The 21,383-nt window shown below is 37.7% G+C and overlaps 1 protein-coding gene across 2 annotated transcripts in view; it reads right to left on the bottom strand.

The window, feature by feature from the left end:
* Positions 1–19,110, bottom strand: part of LOC150087402 (small ribosomal subunit protein uS2-like) — a 67,525-nt gene extending 48,415 nt beyond the window's left edge. The window contains exons 1-2 of one of the 2 annotated variants that reach the window (XM_090372042.1): positions 19,074–19,110; positions 13,056–13,212 (exon numbers count right to left, since the gene is read on the bottom strand). In XM_090372042.1, the coding sequence (XP_090228168.1) occupies positions 13,056–13,188 (133 nt within the window). In that variant the 5' untranslated portion in view covers positions 13,189–13,212; positions 19,074–19,110. Of the gene's footprint in view, positions 1–3,946; positions 3,991–13,055; positions 13,213–19,073 lie in introns of those variants that run through there. The other variant, XM_090372043.1, reaches the window with a different exon arrangement.
* Between the last annotated feature and the right edge of the window lie 2,273 nt (positions 19,111–21,383).

Below are 21,383 nucleotides of genomic sequence, written 5' to 3'. Positions count from 1 at the left end.
CCAATAAATCCACAAAAGTCTTACTAGTGTGTGAGTGACCAACCTACAAGTTCCAATCAATATCTGGGAAGTTAAAATCCCCCATTATAAGACATTCTGATTTACTAGCCCACTATTTCTCTGTACAATTGTTCATTGTACTCATTCGAGTCATTAGGCCTATAACACACTTCTACTCTTATTTTTGCTTTCGCAGTGCTTATGTCACACCAAACTGACTCAACAGTGCACTGTTCATCTATATCAACTGGATGCACTTCTTTTGATTTTATGTTTTTCTTAATTAACAGCATAATACCTCCTCCCTTACTATCCTGTCTCTCCTTTCTGTACACATTGTACTCCCCAAATTTCAGTTCTGTATTCATTCTATCTGTGTGACACCACGTCTCTACTATCCCAACAATATCCGCCTTTGATGTCTTTACCAACACTTCAAATTTATTTACTATACTTCTAGTATTGGTATACATGCAAGTATACATGTACCCATCCTTATTATTAGTTACCCTAACACATCCCATATACCCACCTGTTTCATGATGACTGCCTTCCATCCCTGAAACCCCCAGCATCCCTCGCTCCAGGTTGCTACTTATTCTAACAGAAGTTGTGCAAGAATCACCTTCACCTCTACCTGTGGCTACTTTTAAACTTTTAGTCTGTGAATCCTCCAAGCTAGCAGTTTTCCGACCCACCTAACACTGCCCCGATAGCATCAGCAAATATTCTTGCACCCTTTCTATTTAAGTGTATCCCATCCCTTAGAAGCAGTCTCTCCTGTTAACAAGCACATACCACGCTGAAAAAAAATTCTACCCCTCGAGCCTTGCACATTCCCTGCAGGGCCGAATTGATTGACAAGGCTCTCGTCATGTATTCCCTCCTATCGTGTCTGGGCAGAATTGCAGACATTTCCAAATTTAACCCTGACTCACGACTTTTTTTGCAACATTGACTTGTACTTGTTAAGTAAATCTGCAGATCTCCCACTCTTAATGTCATTGGTGCCAATGTGTACAATATCACCTTTTGTGCCCTTAAAAGATGAAATATGCTTTACCATGTCATCAACTTTTGCCCCTGGCAGACATACCCTGGTCCATCTATCCTTTTTAACACAATATATTCCCCATCTCCCTGACAACAGTCACCAACAATAACTAGTTCCTTTGGGACCAGCGCATTCTGCTTTGGTGATTGCCGCTGTGTTGCCTGATGCCCAGAAGTGAGTTCTGGTGTTGAGTTGGGCAGCTGAGAGCTTGACGGGCCCCTCATATTAATTTCTTCGAGGGCATCTACCCCTACACCTCAAGCTCTCATAGATGCCCAGTAGAACGCTGAGTTGATGCCTAATTTCTAGACACTCTCTGCACCTGGCACATACAAAGACATCCTCCTGGCAAGATCATGTTCTGTTCCAGAGTTTGGCAAACTTTTCACAAGTTGTAAATTTTTTTAGGCTGTGATGCGTTGGAGAATCGCCCCCCCCCCCCAGTTCTTCCCCAAGTCACAGCACTCCTGCCACTTTGTGCCCGTTGCTTCGCTGCTCTAGTCTGGGGTATGATATTTTAAATTAACAAGATCAATAAATTTAATTAAATAATTGTCAATACTACGCTATTTAATAGAATCCTAAATGCAGTGATGCGTATACACTATATAATTATATGTTAGAGCTGCCTAGTTACCACAATTAAATTTGAATTCCCTACTACTCTATACAAAAACAATGGCTGCAAGATTTGAACAAAATAACGGTTTTAAGTATATTAAGTACTAATCTACAAAAACTCTTTATCTAAATTAAAAATAAAAATAACCAGCATAACTATAAGACTATGTATAAAGTACAATATAAAATAACAATTAGGTAAATAAAAAGGCAAACACTTATCGCTTTTTCGGAGAATGTAATTCACAGCTGTAATTTTTAAAGAGAGTCGGCACCCTCCGTATTTATCAATGATATCAATGAAGGTATATCAGGCTTAATGTCCACGTTTGCAGATGATATAAAGGTTGGCAGGGTTGTTAAAGACACTAAAGATAGTATGCTACTGCAACAGGATCTAGAAAAGTTAGGCATATGTGCTGAGAAGTGGCAACTAAAGTTTAACAGTAACAAATGCAAAGTACTGCATATTGGTAGCAGTAACCCAAGAGAAACGTACCAACTGTGTGGTATTACACTCAGGGAGGTGGAGAATGAAAGAGACCTGAGGGTAATTGTGCAGTCAGTTATGAAGTTCTCTGAGCAGTGCAGATCATGGAGTTTTGTCAATGATATATATAGGAATTTTGCTAGCAGAGACAAGGAGGTGATTATCCCTTTCTATAAGGCAATGGTCAGGCCACACCTTGAGTACTGCACACAGGTCTGGAGGCCTCATTTTTGGAAGGATGTAAAGCTGCTAGAACAAGTACAGAGAATGGCAACAAGATTGGTGAGAAGAACAAAGGGATGCAAGTTGTAGCATCTGGAGACTAGGCACCTGTGAAGTGATCTGATTGAGGTGTATAAAGGCCTTGAATGGTTTAGCAGGCTCAATGCTGATGGGATACTTCTGCTTGCACAGCCTAAGTACCTGAGCGGACATAGATTCAAATTGAGGAAAGACAGTTGTAGAATAGATGTGCAGAAGTTTGCCTTTAGCCAACAGGCAGTTGATTGCTGGAACAGACTTCCATCTGTTTTTGTGGAAGTTTATAGCTTAAATAAATTTAAGGCTGAACCAGACAAAGTTTGGAGTGATTGGATGGGGTAAATGGGAAATGGGCTTGCTTTCTTGCATCATATGCCTCTACAAATGCTAATGTTAAGTCCAGATTTCCAATGACATACATGGCAATAAAACTGGGGAGGGAAAAAATAATAATAATACTCACAACCAAGCACATGTGAACAATTACAACTTCACATACACTGACTGTGCAATAATAAAAAAAAAACTTTTCTTCACAGTATCAGATTTAAAGCAGTGTTTTTCAACAATATATATAGAGGCTCAGAAGAGTCATTCATTTGGAAAAGGTGAACCCTGTCACTGCTGAGACATATCCCTGTCACTACATGGAAGTGGCTACAACAATTTGACTTTAAGCCAATTGCAATTAACGGATCAGAACTATAATCCAAAAGTGCACTGTAGGAAAATGCAGATTACTCTTTACCCACCTGGGCTAGTTCCTGACTGCAGCCATTTCAGCTGTTTTTATTGTAGCTTTTGACAAGTTGCCTCCCCCCCCCCTCCATTTAAACAAGTCAATGTTCTGAAATATAAAGATTAAATTTTATTCATTTTATGGAATCATTCATAACTTGTTATTCATTTACAAACATGAAATGTTTCATTTATTAAGGGAGAATATTTTCTGTACTTAACTGATTGTTTTACAATATTGATATTAATTGGTATTACAGTCACATTTATGATGCTTTCTTTCATTTATGACACTGATAATGGTGCCAATTAGAAATGAAAAATTTTAATAATTCAGAAAGAATTATTAAAATTTTTTAATAATTCTTTCTATGACACACACACACACACACACACTAAATGTGTGATCAGCACCAATTTTCTAAGGGTATAAAAATTCCAGTCTTCATACTATAGTTCTAAAGTACACATGTTCTTTTATCACAGATAAAAGCATGCACACTGGTAGTAATTTTCTGCTGATACATGTGCATACTTAAAATTTAGTAATATTCTTTCATTTTTATTACTATATTATTTATGCGCATAAATTTATAAACAGTGTACAAGTATAATTTATTAATTATAAATAATATCACAAGAAATGCATTTTTTTTGTGATTCCTAAATTATTAATGTCACAACAGTACAATGGACTATGCATAGATATAGTTGGCGACATGTGAAATGAAGTAAAAAAAAAAAAAAAAATCAGTGACTACAGAATAAATTGTCATATTTACCTGCACATAAAGGTTGCATTTTTCTTTCCAAATTAAGAAGAAAATTTTTGGAGTATCAACCTGTAAATGCAATAGTCATAAAATTTATTCAAAATCTAATTTTAGTCAAACAATGAAAGCTGCCAGAACACACCAATTTCACTAATCACCAGACAATGCAGAGGTGGTTTAAGGAAACACCAAGCAAGCCAAATGCAACCAGGAAGAAGAGTTAGATTTTGCAAGTTATACTGAGCAATGTGGTGCAGTAAGGAAACAGAATGCATAACAGGAATTCACACATGCAAGGGAAGAAAAGCAGCTAAGCAAAATAAAAATCTAGCAGGACTGTGAAAAAATAAAAATAAATAAAAAAAAAATACAAACAGTGATTTAACTAGTACATGAAATTTTAAAAAAAATTATATGTGCATCACTGATGTAGGTGTTGAGGTGAATATCAGCAGGAAAATAAATAGTAGAGAAAATAGCACACTGCATGATATTCAAGGTTTACTGATGAACCATTATAAAATAATAATGGTATAGAGAAGACGATATATTAAATTCACAAATTTTGAAGTTTTATAACTGCTAAGTGACAAAACTGATATTAAATTAGGGATTTAACATAAAGCAAGTTAAATTTAGAGGGGAACAGGTATTCTGTGTGTTATCAGACACTCAGCCTAAAACAGTGATGGATCCAATATCTTTCTATTATAGAAGATTAGGAGAAGTGCAGATGGCCTGCCTCCCTAAAATCCACTCATGCTTCTCGTTGATAAGCCCTGTTATGTCACTTAGGTGGCAACGAACGTGCAGTGGTTCTCTTCAGGATGCCTAGTCAGTATGAAGAGGAAAAGACCAAACCCTCCAGCATATGACAGCACGATGAAACAAATGGCCCTCAGTCCCCAATGGCTTTCACTCCCCCTCTTATGGCAGCGAGAGGATCAGAGTAGAAGCGGAGGGTGCTAAGAATCTCTGGGTACGACCAGGCTGCCAAGCACGGAAACTGAACTTGGCCTGTTACAACGTACAATCACTCATCGGTGAAGACAGGATATTAGAGTTGGAAAAGGAATTAGAAAATGTGAATTTGAATATCATCAGTTTGGCTGAAACAAGAAGAAGAAATGAATCACTTATGAGTTTATCAAGTGGAGATCTGCTGAACACCAATGGGAACAGTGAAAGGAGTGAAGGTGGAGTAGGGTTTCTGGTCCATAAAGATTTAAAAAACAACATTTTGGAATTCAGAAGTACATCACCAAGGTTGTCAAGACTAATACTCAAGATTTCTAAGAGGTACAAGCTAAAGGTTATAATGATTTATGCACCAACATCGAGCCATGAAGATGAAGAGGTTGAAGAAACGTACACCGAAATTGAGTCTTCTAGATGAGCAGAAAACCCACTACACTATTAATTATGGGGGACTTCAATGCTAAGGTTGAAAAAAGACGAAACAGCAGAAAGGGGAACTATAGGAAATTTTGGAATTGGTGAAAGAAATGAAAGACTTGTGGAATTTGCAGAATCTCAAGGATTGTCAGTAATGAACACTTTTTTCGAGAAAAGCGTGAACAGAAAGTGGACATGGAAGAGTCCAAACAGATTAACAACTAATGAAATCGACTTCAGAAGATATATTGTGAATGATGTTACTGTCCTGAATAAGGTAAATGTTGGAAGTGATCACACTGGTAAGATGTACACTTGATATAGATGTAGGAAAGGAAAAAACTGACTTGAGTAAATAATACAAAGATCTGATATAACAGAAGAGGAGAAAAGCAGTATGTATTGGAACTTAACAAATTTGAGTTTCTGAAGGCTGCTCAGGACCAAGATACTGACGAAGAATATTACAACTTTCTGAAAGTGATAAAGCCCAAGAAACCTATAGGGATAAAGAAATCCAAAGAAGAAAAAATTAGTCAAAAAACACTTGTTACGATGAACCAAAGGCAACAAATGAAGAGCAAGATAAACACTGACAAGGAGAAAATTGAGTATACTGAGTTATGCAAAACCATTAGAAAGAGACTCAGAGAGGACATAAGAAGATTTAACACAAGAAAACTAGAACAAGCATTAAGGGAAAAAACAAAGGACTTAAATCAGCAGCCACGAGCAGTAATACAGAAAGACAAATGATACAGAAACTGAAGAATAGCAATGGTGTACTTATAAATAGCAGAGAAGGCATAATTCAAATAGCAGAAGACTACTATAGAGAATTATACAAGGAGCGAGGGAATGATGCCAGCAGTGGGGAAGATGGATCACAAATTAGCAACACATACGACATACCCGATATTCTTCCTGATGAGGTAGAACATGCATTGAAGAAAATGAAGAATCAGAAAGCCCCGGGGGAAGATGAAGTTACTGTACAGTTGTTAAAATTGGGAGGAAGAGACTTAACACAAAAACTGGCAAGGCTCTGCACAAAGTGCATTAGAAAAGGTGTGATACCTAAGGAGTGGAATAATGCAATCATAGTTTTGCTGCATAAGAAAGGAGATAAATTAGAAATTTGAAATTATAGACCAATTAGCTTGTTATCCCACATCTACAAGTTGTTCACAAGGGTCATTACTAACAGATTAGAAAGAATACTTGATGAGAATCAACCGAAAGAGCAAGCTGGCTTTAGGACAGGATTCTCAACTATGGATCACCTTCATTTAATACCACAGCTAATGGAAAAAGCAAATGAATATAAAACACCATTATGCCTGGCATTTGTGGATTATGAAAAATGCATTTGACTCCATACAGCATAAGTCAATGTTTTGGGTACTGGAAAGACAAGGCATAGATACCGCATATATTATGATTTTGAAGAAATATGAGAACACTACCTCCTTTATTAGACTAGACAAAGACAGTAGGAAATTTAAAAATTGAGAAAGGAGTTCGACAAGGAGACAATATCTCCGAAGCTGTTTACTGCTGCCCTTGAGGAAGCTTTCAGAAGATTAGACTGGTCGCAGAAAGGAGTCAATGTGAATGGAGAGACCTAAACCATTTACGATTTGCAGATGACATTGTGGTCATAAGCCATGATCCCAAAGAATTAGAGGAAAATCTTAATCAGTTATGCACAGTTAGTAAGGATTTTGGACTGAAGATGAATATGGCTAAAACAAAAGTAATGATGAACAAGTATGCCACAGAAAGGGACAATGATTGAAGGAGCAGTAATTGAAAAGGTGGAGTCATACTTATCTAGGACAAGTTATTAGCTGTAATAATGATAAATGTCTGGAAGTCAAGAGAAGGATAAATTTTGGATGGATAACATTCAGGAAATATAGTCACATACTGAAGAGCAATATCCCAGTTTGCCTGAAACGTAAAATAATGAACCAATGTATACTCCCCACCATGACTCATGGAAGTGAAACTTGGGCACTCACCAAAAGAATGGAAGAGAAGCTGAGAATTACACAGTGAAGAATGGAACAAATTATATTGTTAGATAAGAAGAGAAATACATGAATTAGGCAGCAAACTCAAGTAAAGAACAATCTTATCAAAACTAAAGAACTAAAATGATCTTTTGCAGGACACATAACTCGAAGACATGATGACAGATGGACTAAGAAAATAATAGAATGGTACCCAAAAGGAGCTAGAAGAAAACCTGAAGACAATGGCGGAGATGGATAGATGAAATTAATGAGTTTGTGGGTAGTAAATGGATGGCCATTGTACAAAACAGAAGGAACCGGAAAGTTGCTGGAGAGGCCTTCATCCTTCAGTGGATTTAAAATGGCTGATGAAGTTAAATTCTGGGCTTTGAGGGGTATATATCATATGTTGTAAGCTATCTTTCAGCTCCTAGTTGATGGCTAAAGTAATGGAGTAGTTCAAGTGTTATTTTGTACTTCTGGTAATGGAAGAGTAAAAGATAACTAGACCTCTGCCATTTAGTAGGAAATGTAAAGGATTCTTTCAAGAGCTGAAAGGCAGCTTGCAATATATAGCATCTTCTCCCCACCCCTCCCCTCTACCAGTATTACAAAATTAAGTTGGTTATTTACCAGTTATCAAATTTCAAACAATTTATCAAAATTTTAAACAGACCTTCCGAGAATTTATTTTAGAACTGTTTCTAAATAAATCCTTAGACAACAAGCAGTGTGCACTTTTTTCTATATTAGTATCTGTACATCATTGCACAATATGTGATATGCTGTATTCACCTTTGTTAGAATAAATATTCTAACAAAGATGAATGCCATGTATCCTATTATAAAGCAATACTAATTAAATGTGTTATGAAGACAGAGTTCTTGAAAAGAACTTGAAAGAAAACCCAAACATCAATTACTAATAACCAACTGCACTTACATAGTAAGTGTACTATATACAGTGGATTCCGGTTATTTGGGCCACTGGTTAATCGGGGCAGCCGTTTATTTGGGACAAATCTTAAAAGAACAGAACCTAAATGAAAAAAACTGCCAGGGTTTTCTTTGCTTAATTGGGAACAACATGCTGTTTAATTGAGGGAAGGAGACTGCAGCACTCAGATTACCCTACGATTATCCCCGACCGTACCACGCTGTCCTCTGTAGGTTATATTGAGGTAAACTCCTCTTATTATTTTACTAATAGTAGGTTACAACCATAAAACAATATTATAAACTCAATCTTATTGCATTTGCGATAATACCAACAGCTGGAATTCTGTGGGTTTATGTTATAGTGAAATGGGTTTCCCCCTCACTGAAATCTTCAAATCACATAAAAAACAAATTTTCAGAATCTTCTCTTCATTCCCATTTTTTAAGCTTCGGAAACTTGTTATTCCATATCTCACTTTCATTTATCGTGTTAGTTGCATTTTATGTGTGCCGTGTTCTTTGTTATTGATGCTTATCTTTTTTATTGTCTTAAATTTTACAATCCAAAAAAATGTCAGTGAACAGAAATATCAATTAGTTAATATGTATATATTATATTAATTAAGCTATGTACGTAATCGTAAATTTATTTTTATTTTGCTAACCTGTAGAAAATATTCTTCCAATTTTCATGTTTCATTTAATTTTTTAATTGGTAAGGTAATAATATTTTCCTGTTACAGTAATACCCCGACTTACGCTACCCCGACTTACGCGAACTCGGAGTTACGCGGTTCAAATTTTTTCGTTTGGCAACGCTGCCGCCCACTATCTTCAAGGTCGTTTTTCATATGTTATCGATATACGGTGCGACGGCGGAGAATGAGAGCGAAAGATGAACAAAATTCAACTTTGCTGCTTTTATGTTTTTTATATCAGTGAAGGGGAAACACATTTCACCATAATAACGTAAAAACCAACACAATTCCAGCTATCGGTATAATCGCAAATGCAATTAGATCGAGTTTACTACCAGTTTATAACAGATTTCACTAGCAGAAACCAAATGGATTTTTATTGTTTTATGGTAGTAACCCCTAGAAATGTGAGGTGTTAATAGTGTATCTCTGCCTTTATGGTGTTGTTTATTCAGTTGCTACATGCGCCAGCTTTGTTTATGCGTATCAAGCGTGTCTCCTCGTTTTGTAATTGTGCTTTATTCCCTAAAAATGAGTAAAATACTTAATTAAAAGGTGTGAAAAGGAAGCGTCCTGGTGAAGACACTGCAGATTCAGGGAGAAAAAGAAAAGCAATTATCGATAAACAGAGGAGGACTGGATCAAATATTCTTACCCGGGAAAATTTATAGTGGCCTCATACTATGGTTTATGGCCAAAATCACACTGGCCCACCGGGGTTTCCCCGGTAAGGCTTATGGCCAGTCCGCCTCTGTCGATAGAGAAAAAATATGAAATTGTGAAACGCTTTGAGCGAAATGAAAGACCATGTGATATTGCACGTGCTACAGGCCTAAATGAAGCAACGGCGAAAAGCACATGACAATTGCAAACTTGACAGGTTGAAAATTGAAAAGGGCTCAATTGTAAAGGGCTTAAAAATTTTAGAAAACATAGACTCCAACGAAGAACGCGTTATAGCTACAAAGCAAGGAATAAAAAAATTATTAGCTTGCTACGAAGAAATTCTGCGTGAAAAAAAGAAGGCGCTGTGTCGTCAGACGAATTTGTTAGATTTTATGAAGCCATTGACATCGAAATAACTTTTTAACGTAAGTCATTTGTTTTTTTTAATACATATTTTGTATTAATATGTATAAGGAACTGCAATTTTATTAATATTTTTCTTCTAAACTAGTGTTTTTGTTAGTCCTTGGTCCCAATTAAGCAAAATTTATATGTGTTTATATGCAAAGTTGTACCCCGACTTACGCGAATTCGACTTACGCGATTTTCGTCGGACCCACCTATCGCGTAACTTCGGGGTATTACTGTATTTGCTTTTATGGGTAAAAGCAAATAACAGGAATTACCTTACTAAATAAAAAAATAACTTACTACATTGGTCTAGTGTGTGTGTGTTCACGGGCCAGATTTGTATGTTATGCAAGGTGAAAAAACCCAGAATAACTCATAGTGGTAAACCCTACTTTTCATCTGAAATCAGATAACTACAGCTTTGACCAAAGAGACCTTTTACGAATTCTTTTAGTGTTCAATGGATATAATTACAGTCAGTTCTGCCATAACACAGTATATGTGTTCCTAAAAATCTCCACATTATGGTATTTTGCACATTAAAAATAACAGTGCTTATGGGAAAAATAGGGATAGGGGTAGAGCACTAAAAAAAAGTTAGAAACCCTACAAAATTGTTAGCACTTAAATTTCTAATAAATAAATAAATATTACAGTAAATATAGCACTGTAATATATACATACTAATTGATATGTTTCTGTTCACTGAGATTTTTTTTTTTTTTTTGGATCGTAAAATTTAAAACAGTAAAAAAGATAAGCAATCAATAACGAGGAATGTGGCACGCACAAATTGCACAAGTGAGATACGGAGTAACAAGTTTATGAAGCTTAAAAAAATTGGAATGAAGAAAAGATTATGAAAATTTGTTTTTTATATGATTGAGGATTTCATGGAAGGTGAAACACATTTCACCATAATAACGTAAAACCCACAGAATTCCAGGTATTGGTATTATTGCAAATGCAATAAAATAGAGTTTACTATCCATTTATAATTAGATTGTACTAACAGAAAACCCAATAATTTTTATTATTTTATGGTTGCGACCTCCAGAAATGTGCTCCTCTGCTCAGACTATCCCACCTCACGAAATTTCTGTTCAAACAGAAAAATGTGAACTCCTGAAAATGTGAGTCAGCCTACAATATCAAGTGTTATCTTGTGAATACAGTGAATGACAACAGTGTGTCTCTAACCAACAACTACAATAAATGGGAAATATAGCTCTCACACATTTGACATTTTTTAAGCTCCGTAAACTTGTATGCATTGCTGTGCAGGTCACTACATTCAGCTTGGCGCTGGGTTTTGCATTCACCTGGTGTTAACTTGCAGACAAAATTGCACATGAGCCAATACAAAAATCAGGTTATACTTGCATTGTTCCCTAATATTATTCTTGGTTCTATTTGGATAAGAACAGTATTTGTCATTATAGGTAGCTTACTCAGTTTCTTTAAGTTTCCTAGCATGTTTCCTCTTTTGTCTTACTCGTATAAGATTAAATAATGCAGCTACCCTACTTAAACCAAAGAGGTTTAAGTAGGGTACTACCCATGCCATGCATTGGTGCTGAATAAACCAATGTATGAATGGTAGGGTTCTCTTAGTGTCTCTCATACAAAACATCTCTACACTATGACAGTGCCTAATGCAGGATTAGAATGTCTCTACCAAACAAGACAGGTCCAGTTTTTTTTTTGTAATTTACTTCACACTATGATTCTGTCACCCATACAAGTTTGTTTGTTATTTGGTTTTTAGGAGCATTAGCAACTAAGACCATATTGCTCTGGGGATATGCAGTGGTTATTCCCTGACCTTTCCGCATCCTCCTTATTTGGTGGTCATGGGCTCGAACCCCGGTCTAATCAAGAAGCGTGTGCTACGCACTGCTGCTCCTGCCCACCTGGCTATGGAGGTGCCCACCCATACAAGTGAAAATGGGATATGGTAAGACAAAATCTTTTACTAGTTCTTTTTCCATGGCCTACTTCTCAAGGATCAGGATCTTTTGCTACTGCAGAATAATGGAATTACAATGTCTAATGAATTATGCAATGGAACAGCTGCCAAAATACGCCAGTTAAAATGAGATGTTACTTGGATCAGTATATCCCATCTGTGTGATTGTACAATCCTAAACAACTCTCAATTTTGGCTACATTTTGAGTTTATTAATTTCCTTGAATATGAGCCATTTCCTAATACTTCATAAACAAGCTCTTGGCATCTGTCCCACTTTCATTCCATCTTTAAAATAATTTGGTCCCCATTTACTTTCCTCAATTTTACCACCAAAAATTACTGAAAACAACTGTTGGAGATGTCTGCTGTCAGTCTATACCTAGTTTTAAATGTGTGAGAATGCTATTCCTAACAAATTCTTGATTTGTGGATGTAGAGTTGTTGGAACGAGTACAGAAAAGGGCAACACGATTGGTGAGGGGAATGAAGGGGCCCTCTTAACAAAGAAAGGCTTAAGTTCTGTGAATTGCAGCATCTGGAGACTAAGCACCTCCAAGGTGATCTGACTGAGGTGTATAAGGCTGAAACCATTCAAGGCCTCCTTATACACCTCAATCAGATCACCTGCAAGGTGATCTGAAGGAGGTGTATAAGGAGGCCTTGAATGGTTTGAGCAGGCTCAGTGCTGATGGGATTCTTCCTCTTGCCCAGATTACGAACCTGAGGGGGCATAAATTCAAATTGAAGAAAGACAGTTGTAGAATAGATGTGTGGAAATTTGCCTTTAGTCAGTGATTGATGGAACAAATTTCCATCTGTTGTTATGGAAGTTGATAGCTTAAATAAATTGAAGGAAGAACTGGACAAACATTTAGAGTGAATGGATGTGTGAAATGGGATTTTTTTTTGGCTTATGCTGTATAAGCTTGCTTTCTTGCATCATATGCTTTTACTAATACTAACATGTGTGTGGTAAAGACAGCCATGCAGTAACATATATATTATTTTAAAATATTTACCATCAGGTCTCCTTTTAAATACATATTGGCTCATCTGAAAGTCACAATTCGTAGCTCCCAAATGTGTGCCTGCAGCAAGCAACTTAACAACATCATCTTCTTTAAGTGCCAGTTCATTATACCCTGCTGACATTCTTGAAGCTTCTGAGATTATAACCTACAGAAAAGTAATGGCATATAGTGTTGCATACAGTGTTGAAGTAAATTTTAAAAATGGGATTATAAAATATGTACAAACTTTTTATTTTATTTTTTTTTATTACTAGAGATAATTCTATGATTTCCTAAAGTAAACTATCAGTAAAACAGAAATAAAAACAAAATACAGATTCAATGCAAGGAGAATATATATATATTTTTCAGTATACAAGTGGGTTATGCTATCCCAAGCAGGTAATAATTTTAGAAAATAATTGCCTCTCTCTGGATTATGCTTCACTATCTTTACTGCATGGGACCATACTGTCTCTCCTGTGGCACTTCCTCATTCCACCAACAGGCCTCCTTTCTCTCCGACACTCCCTTTCCTGATGTTTCCCCAACAACTCTTCTCCAACTTTGCTTATGATACAACTATTTAACTTCCACCACTCTTGCACGTCTTCCAGTAACTTTATTCCTTTTAGCACCTTTTCCCTAAACTCCTTCTTCAAACCCTCCTCTTTCAATCTCCACCATTTTATCCTTTTCTCCCCGTCTTGAATATTTCCTACATTTGTCCACTGCAACCTCCCAATTGACCACGAGCAATCTATGTTCCATATGAGCATAGAGCAATCTATGCATAATCCAGAGAGAGGCAATTATTTTCTAAAATTATTACCTGCTTGGGATAGCATAACCCACTTGTATACTGAAATTTGAAGTATTGCTCAAAACATCAAAGGCAGATATTGTTGGGATATCAGAGACGTGGTGTCACACAGATATAAGTAATGCGGAACTGGAATTTGGGGAATACAATGTGTATAGAAAGGATAGACAGGACAGGAGGGGGGGAGGGGTTATGCTATTAATTAAGAAACACAAAGTCCAAGGAAGTGAAGCCAGTCGACATCGATGGTCAGGGCAGTGTCGAGTCAGTTTGGTGTGACATAAGCATAGGGAAATCAAAATTGAGAGTAGGAGTGTGCTATAGGCCTAATGACTCTGATGAGTATAATAAGATATTGTACAGGGAAATAGAGTGGGCCAGTAAATCAGAGAGTCTTATAATGGGGGATTTTAATTTCCCAGATATTGACTGGAATTTGTGGGTTGGTCACTCGCACACTAGCAAGGCTTTTGTGAATTTATTGGATGATTGTTTTCTACATCAGCATGTTCGTGAGGCAACAAGAGGGAGCAATACTCTTGATCTGATTATCAGTAGTGATTCTTCATGCATTAAGAATCTGCAGATAAATGAACCACTAGGTGGCAGTGATCACAGTGTGTTGAAGTGGGATTTACTCAAGGAGGTAACTACCATCAGAGGTAAAGGGAAGGGTTTTTGTTTTCGTAAAGGCGACTATGATGGTCTGAGACAGTATTTAAATTCTATACAGTGGGACCAACTGATGATGTTACCAACAGCAAACTCAAAATGGGAAGCATTCAAGGAACTAATCTTGGAGGCTACCAGGCTTTACATACCAACTAAGAAATACTGTTCAAGGTTTAGGCCTAAATGGTTGTCAGATGAACTAAGGAGACATGTGGCAGAGAAGAAAAATGCATGGGATACATACAAATTAATGGGTGACATGGAAGCCTATGGTAGATATAAGTTGGTCTGTAACCAAGTCACAAAGGAGATTAGGCAGGCAAAGGCAGACTACGAAAAATCCTTGGCAAAGGATGCAAAGAAAAACAGAAAAGAGTTCTTTACATATTTAAACTCGAGAAGGAAAGGGATGAATCAGATTGGTCCACTGGATATTGATGGTTCAACAGTTGAGGATCCTGCTCAGGTGGCTAACAATCTAAACGAGTATTTTGCATCTACATTCACGCATGAGGAGTTATTCAGGAAGGAGAATGATGTAGGTAAAGTAAACATTGGCAGTGAGCTGGATGATTTTGTAATAACTGAGAGGAAAGTGGAGGAGAGATTGTTGAGGATAAACATAAAAAAGACACCTGGGGTGGATGGGATCTATCCAGTTATATTAAAGGAGGCAGCAAAGGAAGTAAGCAAACCCCTAGCCATAATTATGAGAGCTTCTTTGGACTCAGGGGAGGTACCCATAGACTGGAGATGTGCAAATGTAACCCCAATTCACAAAGGAGGATCAAAGGCTGACAAGTAATTAAGACCTGTTAGTTTAACTTCTGTTCCAGGTAAATTAATGGAGGCACTGGTTAAAGAAGCACTGCAGGATCATCTAGACAAGAATTCAGTTATAGCTCAGATGCAGCACGGTTTTGTTAAGGGCAGGTCTTGCCTGACCAATTTGATTGGATACTATGATGTAGTCACAAAAGAACTGGATGCAGGGAATAACTTTGATATTATATATTTGGATCTTAGAAAGGCTTTTGATACTGTTGCACATGGAAGACTGCTGCACAAATTGGAACAGTGTGGCATTGGAGGCAAATTGCTGCTATGGATAAGGGGATGGTTGAGTGGCAGAAGACAGAGAGTGGTAATCAATGGACACTGCTCAACGTGGACTAATGTTATTAGTGGAGTTCCTCAGGGTTCAGTGTTGGGTCTGTTGTTGTTTTCGGTGTTTATGAATGATATTGATGATGGGATATCAAGTTTAATGTCCAAGTTTGCAGATGATACAAAGGTTGGCAGGGTTGTTAAGGACACTACTGATGCTATGCTGCTGCAACAGGATCTGGAAAGGTTGAACAGATGGGCTGAGAGGTGGCAAATGAAGTTTAACATTGACAAATGTAAAGTACTACATATGGGAAACAGTAACCCCAGAGCAACGTATCAACTCTGCGGTACTACGCTGACAGTGGTGGAGAATGAAAAGGACCTGGGGGTAATTGTGCAGGCAGATATGAAGTTCTCTGAGCAGTGCAGACGAGCTGCAAGAGTAGCTCATGGTGTCTTGTCAATGATATACAGGAATTTTTCTAGCAGGGATAAGGAGGTGATTATTCCCTTGTATAAGGCAATGGTTAGGCCACATCTTGAGTACTGTATACAGGTCTGGAGGCCTCATTTCAAGAAGGATGTAGAGCTGCTGGAGCGGGTACAGAGAAGGGCAACAAGATTAGTGAATGGAACAAAGGGTTGCTCTTACGAAGAAAGGCTTAAGTTTTGCAAATTACAGAGTCTGGAGACTAGGCACCGGCGAGGTGATCTGATAGAGGTGTATAAGGCTTTGAATGGTTTGAGCATGCTCAATGCCAATGGGATTCTTCATCTTGCTCAGAATAATCAGCTCAGAGGGCATAAATTCAAATTGAGGAAGGACGGATGTCGGATAGATGTGCGGAAATTTGCCTTTGGCCAGCGGGTGGTTGGTTGGTGGAACCGACTTTCATCACTTGTTGTTGAAGTTGATATCCTAAACAAATTTAAAGCTCAACTGGACAGGTATTTCGAACGAACGGAGGGGTGAAATGGGAGTGGTTTTTTTTTTTTTTTTTGGCTGATGCTGAATAAGCTTGCTTTCTTGCATCATATGCCTCTACTAATGCTAATGTTGTGCAGACACTTTTCCTTTAGATGCCTCCTACGGCACATGATATAGTCAATCTGGCTTGTCCTTTCCCCACTGTTGTATGTTATCAGCTGGCTTTCTTTCTTTTCAAAGTAGGTGTTAACTATTGCCAGGTCGAATGCCACTGCGTGTTCTACTATCCCCTCCCCTTCTCTATTTCTTTCCCCAAATCTCCCCCTTCCTCTCTTGCTTCTTCCTAAATGTCCATTTAAATCGTCCCCAACAATCAACCTCTCCTTCTCAGGTATTGCCATGACCACTTGATCCATTTCCATCCAAAAACTGTCCTTTTCTTCTTCCCCGTATCCTACTTGCAGGGCATACGCACATACTATTGTCGTCAAGTGTCCACCCACTTCCAGTTTTATGCTCATAATCCTATCACTCCTGTTAACCTCACACACTCCATCTTTTAAGTCCTTATCAACTACAATACCTACTGCATTTCTTCCTCTCTCATCCGCTCCCCTAAAGAACAATTTGTACTCTTCACCGAGCTCTTTTGCTTTATTTCCCTTCCACCTTGTCTCTTATAGGCATAGGATCTTCACTCTTCTTTGCATCAAATCCACAATCTCTCTACTCTTTCCATTCATCGTCCCAATGTTCAATGTTCCTATTCTAACACTTTTCATCCTCTTCTTCTTCTTTAGCTGGACTAGCTTCTTTAACTGAATCCGTCCTTGTTCGGCAGCCCTGACCCTTTTCTCAGTTTCTGGGCAACGTGACTGTGCGTCGCTTATGGGGTATGCCCTAGCCATTCCACATCTATTTTCCATCATTCTATCATTTTCTTTTGTTTTGGCATAGCTTTTTTACGGCCGGATGCCCTTCCTGACGCCAACCCTCACCATTTTATCTGGGCTTGGAGCCGGCACCTATTGAGGCTGGCTTTTTAAAATAAATTTCAGAATACAAAAATTTATTATTTTTTTTAGACTTGTAAGCTAGGTATCTTACACCATGATGCACGACACTAATGTAAAGGATTACCAAAAAATCCTTGTTTATACTCCGGCATGACCACCAGGTCATGCCGGAGTATAAACAACAATAAATCAATCAATACAAATATTAATCGTATTTAGCAGTCACTTATTATTATTTAATATTTACAACATACGTATATGTTACAAACAAATCTGTATATTTATACAGTATGGATGCATATATAATAAAAAAGTTATAAGTGTATTGTTTACAGGCTGCAACCAAACTGTCTTGTTTGTTGTATACAAAGGAAGAATTTGCCACAAGTAGACTCTTGCTGTGAAAAAATACAAAAAAAAGGATGCGAAAACCACAAAGCAAAAATGCTGACGATTGAATTAGTGGCTGCAGACTCCCCTGAAAGCAATGGGACACTTTATAATTACAATAGCATCTGGAACCAATTCAAGCAAACCTATTCGCAGCCTGCATCTTGTTTGCAATATACAAACAAAGAATTAGTCCATTGCCCATTTAATTATATTATTTTGAAAATTTCGTGTCTTGAATTTTAATGATTTATTTTCGGCATGCCAGATGTTTCGGTATGTACAGGAGATCACGTGACAGTGGGCGGAGTCAGCACCCGATATCACTGCCGTGTCGGCGAGCGTAGAGAGGGTGCACCGGCTACTAAGTCTTAGCCGTGATTTTTCGTGTTGTTTATTTAACATAAATTTATTGAATTCGTGTTTTATAAAATAAAAATTATCACCTGGGGGTGAAACTCACCCCTGGTCACCCCCCCTGGATTCAACACTGCGGTCCACTCAAAAGAGCGTGCTACTGACCACTCGTCAACGCCAGGCCTGTTTTCTCAATCTACATAGAAGTGACATGATACACTAAACCTAGATTGAAAGAATGACATTAGGTGCAATGATATACCCCGTAAAATGCAAGTATGCCTTAATTACTAATCACCAATTACTTGAATCTGTCCCGTAATAGCGGCGTAACTAACCTAACCTTTTTCGCACCCTCTTCTAAATTAGCCGCATTTATAAATGTTTAAGTTCTCATTTAAAAATTACATTTAATTAGTATTTCAACCCATTAAAACAAGTTAAGGCATTAGTATTCTTCAAGCAGAATTAAACCGAACACACAACCTTTAGAGAAATAAGAAAAATAAAAAAGAAATTTTGAGGACGTCTCGTGTGCCCATACACGAGACATGTGCTCAAAGTAAAAGTTCAGGCTAGGCTGGCACTGAAAAAAAATTACAATTAAAATTAAGGTAAAATATTAATAAAAAAAATAAGTTACAATATAACCGATAAATCATTTCTGCAGCCTCGATGCTAAACAACGCATATCGACATAAGTCATAAATATAATAAAATAAAACACTTACTCAATACAACAGGTAGTAAAACAGCAAAGAAAGCAAAAATGTATAAGTCGTCAATTATAAGATATTTGACGCTAAGGTATACTAAACAGAAAACGTACAGCTCCCTCTAAGGTATATTAAACAGAAAACGTACAAATATCTATTAATTAACAAAAATGAACAATGGAATCTCCTAAATCCGCCAACCTTGGGACCTAATCCAAACGGATCATGTTCGCTTCGATCAGGATATCATTTTAGTTAATCAGAAGGGCCAAGTGTATTATATTCATACAAAAAAAAAATAATAATAAAATAAAATAAAATAATAAACTGCATTTGATTACGGCAATTTATTCTACCGTTCATTGTGTCCTAAATTAGAAGTAACAGAAGCAAATATTGAAGGTCGAAGCGAGTTGCTATTAATATGTCCGCTTTATGTTAGTGATAGGAAATAGCATAGAGATACTGGCGGAAATAGATGCGAGTGCTGCAGTATTCTATTTGTTCCTGATGAGTACACTGTGTAATTGTTTGGTATCTAACCGGTGGAATGTAAGACACTATTTGTTTGCAAGGGTGCCTTTGTTACTTATAAAAGCCACCTGATAAGTTGTAACAATGGAACAGGAGCGGCCCATGGAGGTCCAGATTTTCAAGATAAAACGGACGGATAAAAACGCTCACACGTGGTTTGCTATGAAGGAAAAATTGTAAAAATTTGTAATTTTCAACCTTCATTTTTTAAATTACTAATTATTTACTAAGAAATTACGCCATGTGTTAAAACCGTAGTAGTGTAGATCTGCGGGAAAAACCGTTCGTGTGTGGTGGCTTAATGTGGTTTTAATCTTTGAGTGAAGAGTTCATTTCACACCTCCAGATATTGTAGTGCGATGCGTGGAGTGTGTGTGTTAGTGAATGGCTGGAAAAATAAAAAAAAAGTTGTTTGTTTTTTGTATGCTCAGTTTTTTTACGATATAAGAAGACTATACACCAATGGAGTATTAGCGATTAAGGCCATATTGCTAATTGCGTACATTGTATGTAAATTTCATGTGTTCTGCGGTCGATTTTTGTTTTCTGGATGAAAACCAAACACGAGTTTCCAGGAGGAAAAACCATGCTTCCTTCGCCTGAGACAGACTAACTCAACCACATTGTGAAAAAATGCCCATGAAATTCCTCACGTCATCAATGGGACTCGAACTCAGGTCTTTTACACATTCAGGTTTGTAGAATCGCAGCGGGGAGGACGGCGATTCTACAAACTGCGCTACCCACAAGAGCACTATAAATCAAGGTCTCAACACAAATTTTAGATATACCTTGAGTTTAGGCAGTCACCTACATAGGAAACAATGTTTCTTTGTAGTTGTTAGGTTTTAGAGCCATCAGCAACTAAGGCCATTTTGTAGTTGTTAGGTTTTAGAGCCATCAGCAACAAAGGTCATTTTGCGTCGTATATACACTGTGTGATCACTGAATTATGACCACTGCTATGAAAACTGAATGCAACCCATTGATCACGTGAAGTACGAAAGTACTGAGTTAGTCGACCTACATAGCATAGATAAGCTGTCAATGGTTCAGTACGTAGTAAAATTCCGAGCGTGATAGGTAAAAGGAACGATTTATCGGACTTTGATAAAGGACAATTGTGGGTGCTCGACGAGCTGGTGCCCCATTTACCAAACGGCTGAACTGGTGGGGTGTTATAGAGATGCCATAGTTAAAATGTACCAGGACTGGCGCCAAAATGGTCAAACAACGACCCGACGGCAAAACTGCAAAGGTCAGCGAAAGGTTGATGTTAGAGTTGAGCTCCGGGTCCGAGGATTCATACAGGCGAACAGGCGCAGCACTGTTGAAGAGTTGACTACCCAATACAACATGGGCCAACCTTGAACATTATCTGGCATGACCATGCGTCGCACGCTCGCACGTATGGGGTATACCAGCAGACAACCCCTATGGCATCCTCTCCTAACCAAGGTTCATCGACATAAAAGACTCGCCTGGTGCAAACAGCATGCAAGGTAGACGTCAGAAGACTGGAAGGTGTGCTGGTCGGATGAGTCACATTATTCACTCCACACTGTGGATTTGTACGGAGTTATGTACGGATTTGGCATCAACAACATGAGGCTCTTGATCCATCATGCATGGTATCAAAAGTGCAGGTCAGTAGAGGTGGCTGTATGGTGTGGGACATGTTTCATTGACAGGAACTTGGACCCCTAGTGCATGTGGAACAACGTATCAGTGGTCTCCGCTATCGTCAACTGCTTGCTGACTGTGTACACCCCGCTATGTTACACTTTTTCC

The sequence above is a fragment of the Mastigoproctus giganteus genome, chromosome 4 (genome assembly GCF_048544385.1).
Source record: "Mastigoproctus giganteus isolate SK-2022 chromosome 4, ASM4854438v1, whole genome shotgun sequence".
Lineage (NCBI taxonomy): Eukaryota > Metazoa > Arthropoda > Arachnida > Uropygi > Thelyphonidae > Mastigoproctus > Mastigoproctus giganteus.
This window is presented reverse-complemented; position numbering and strand designations above follow the sequence as displayed.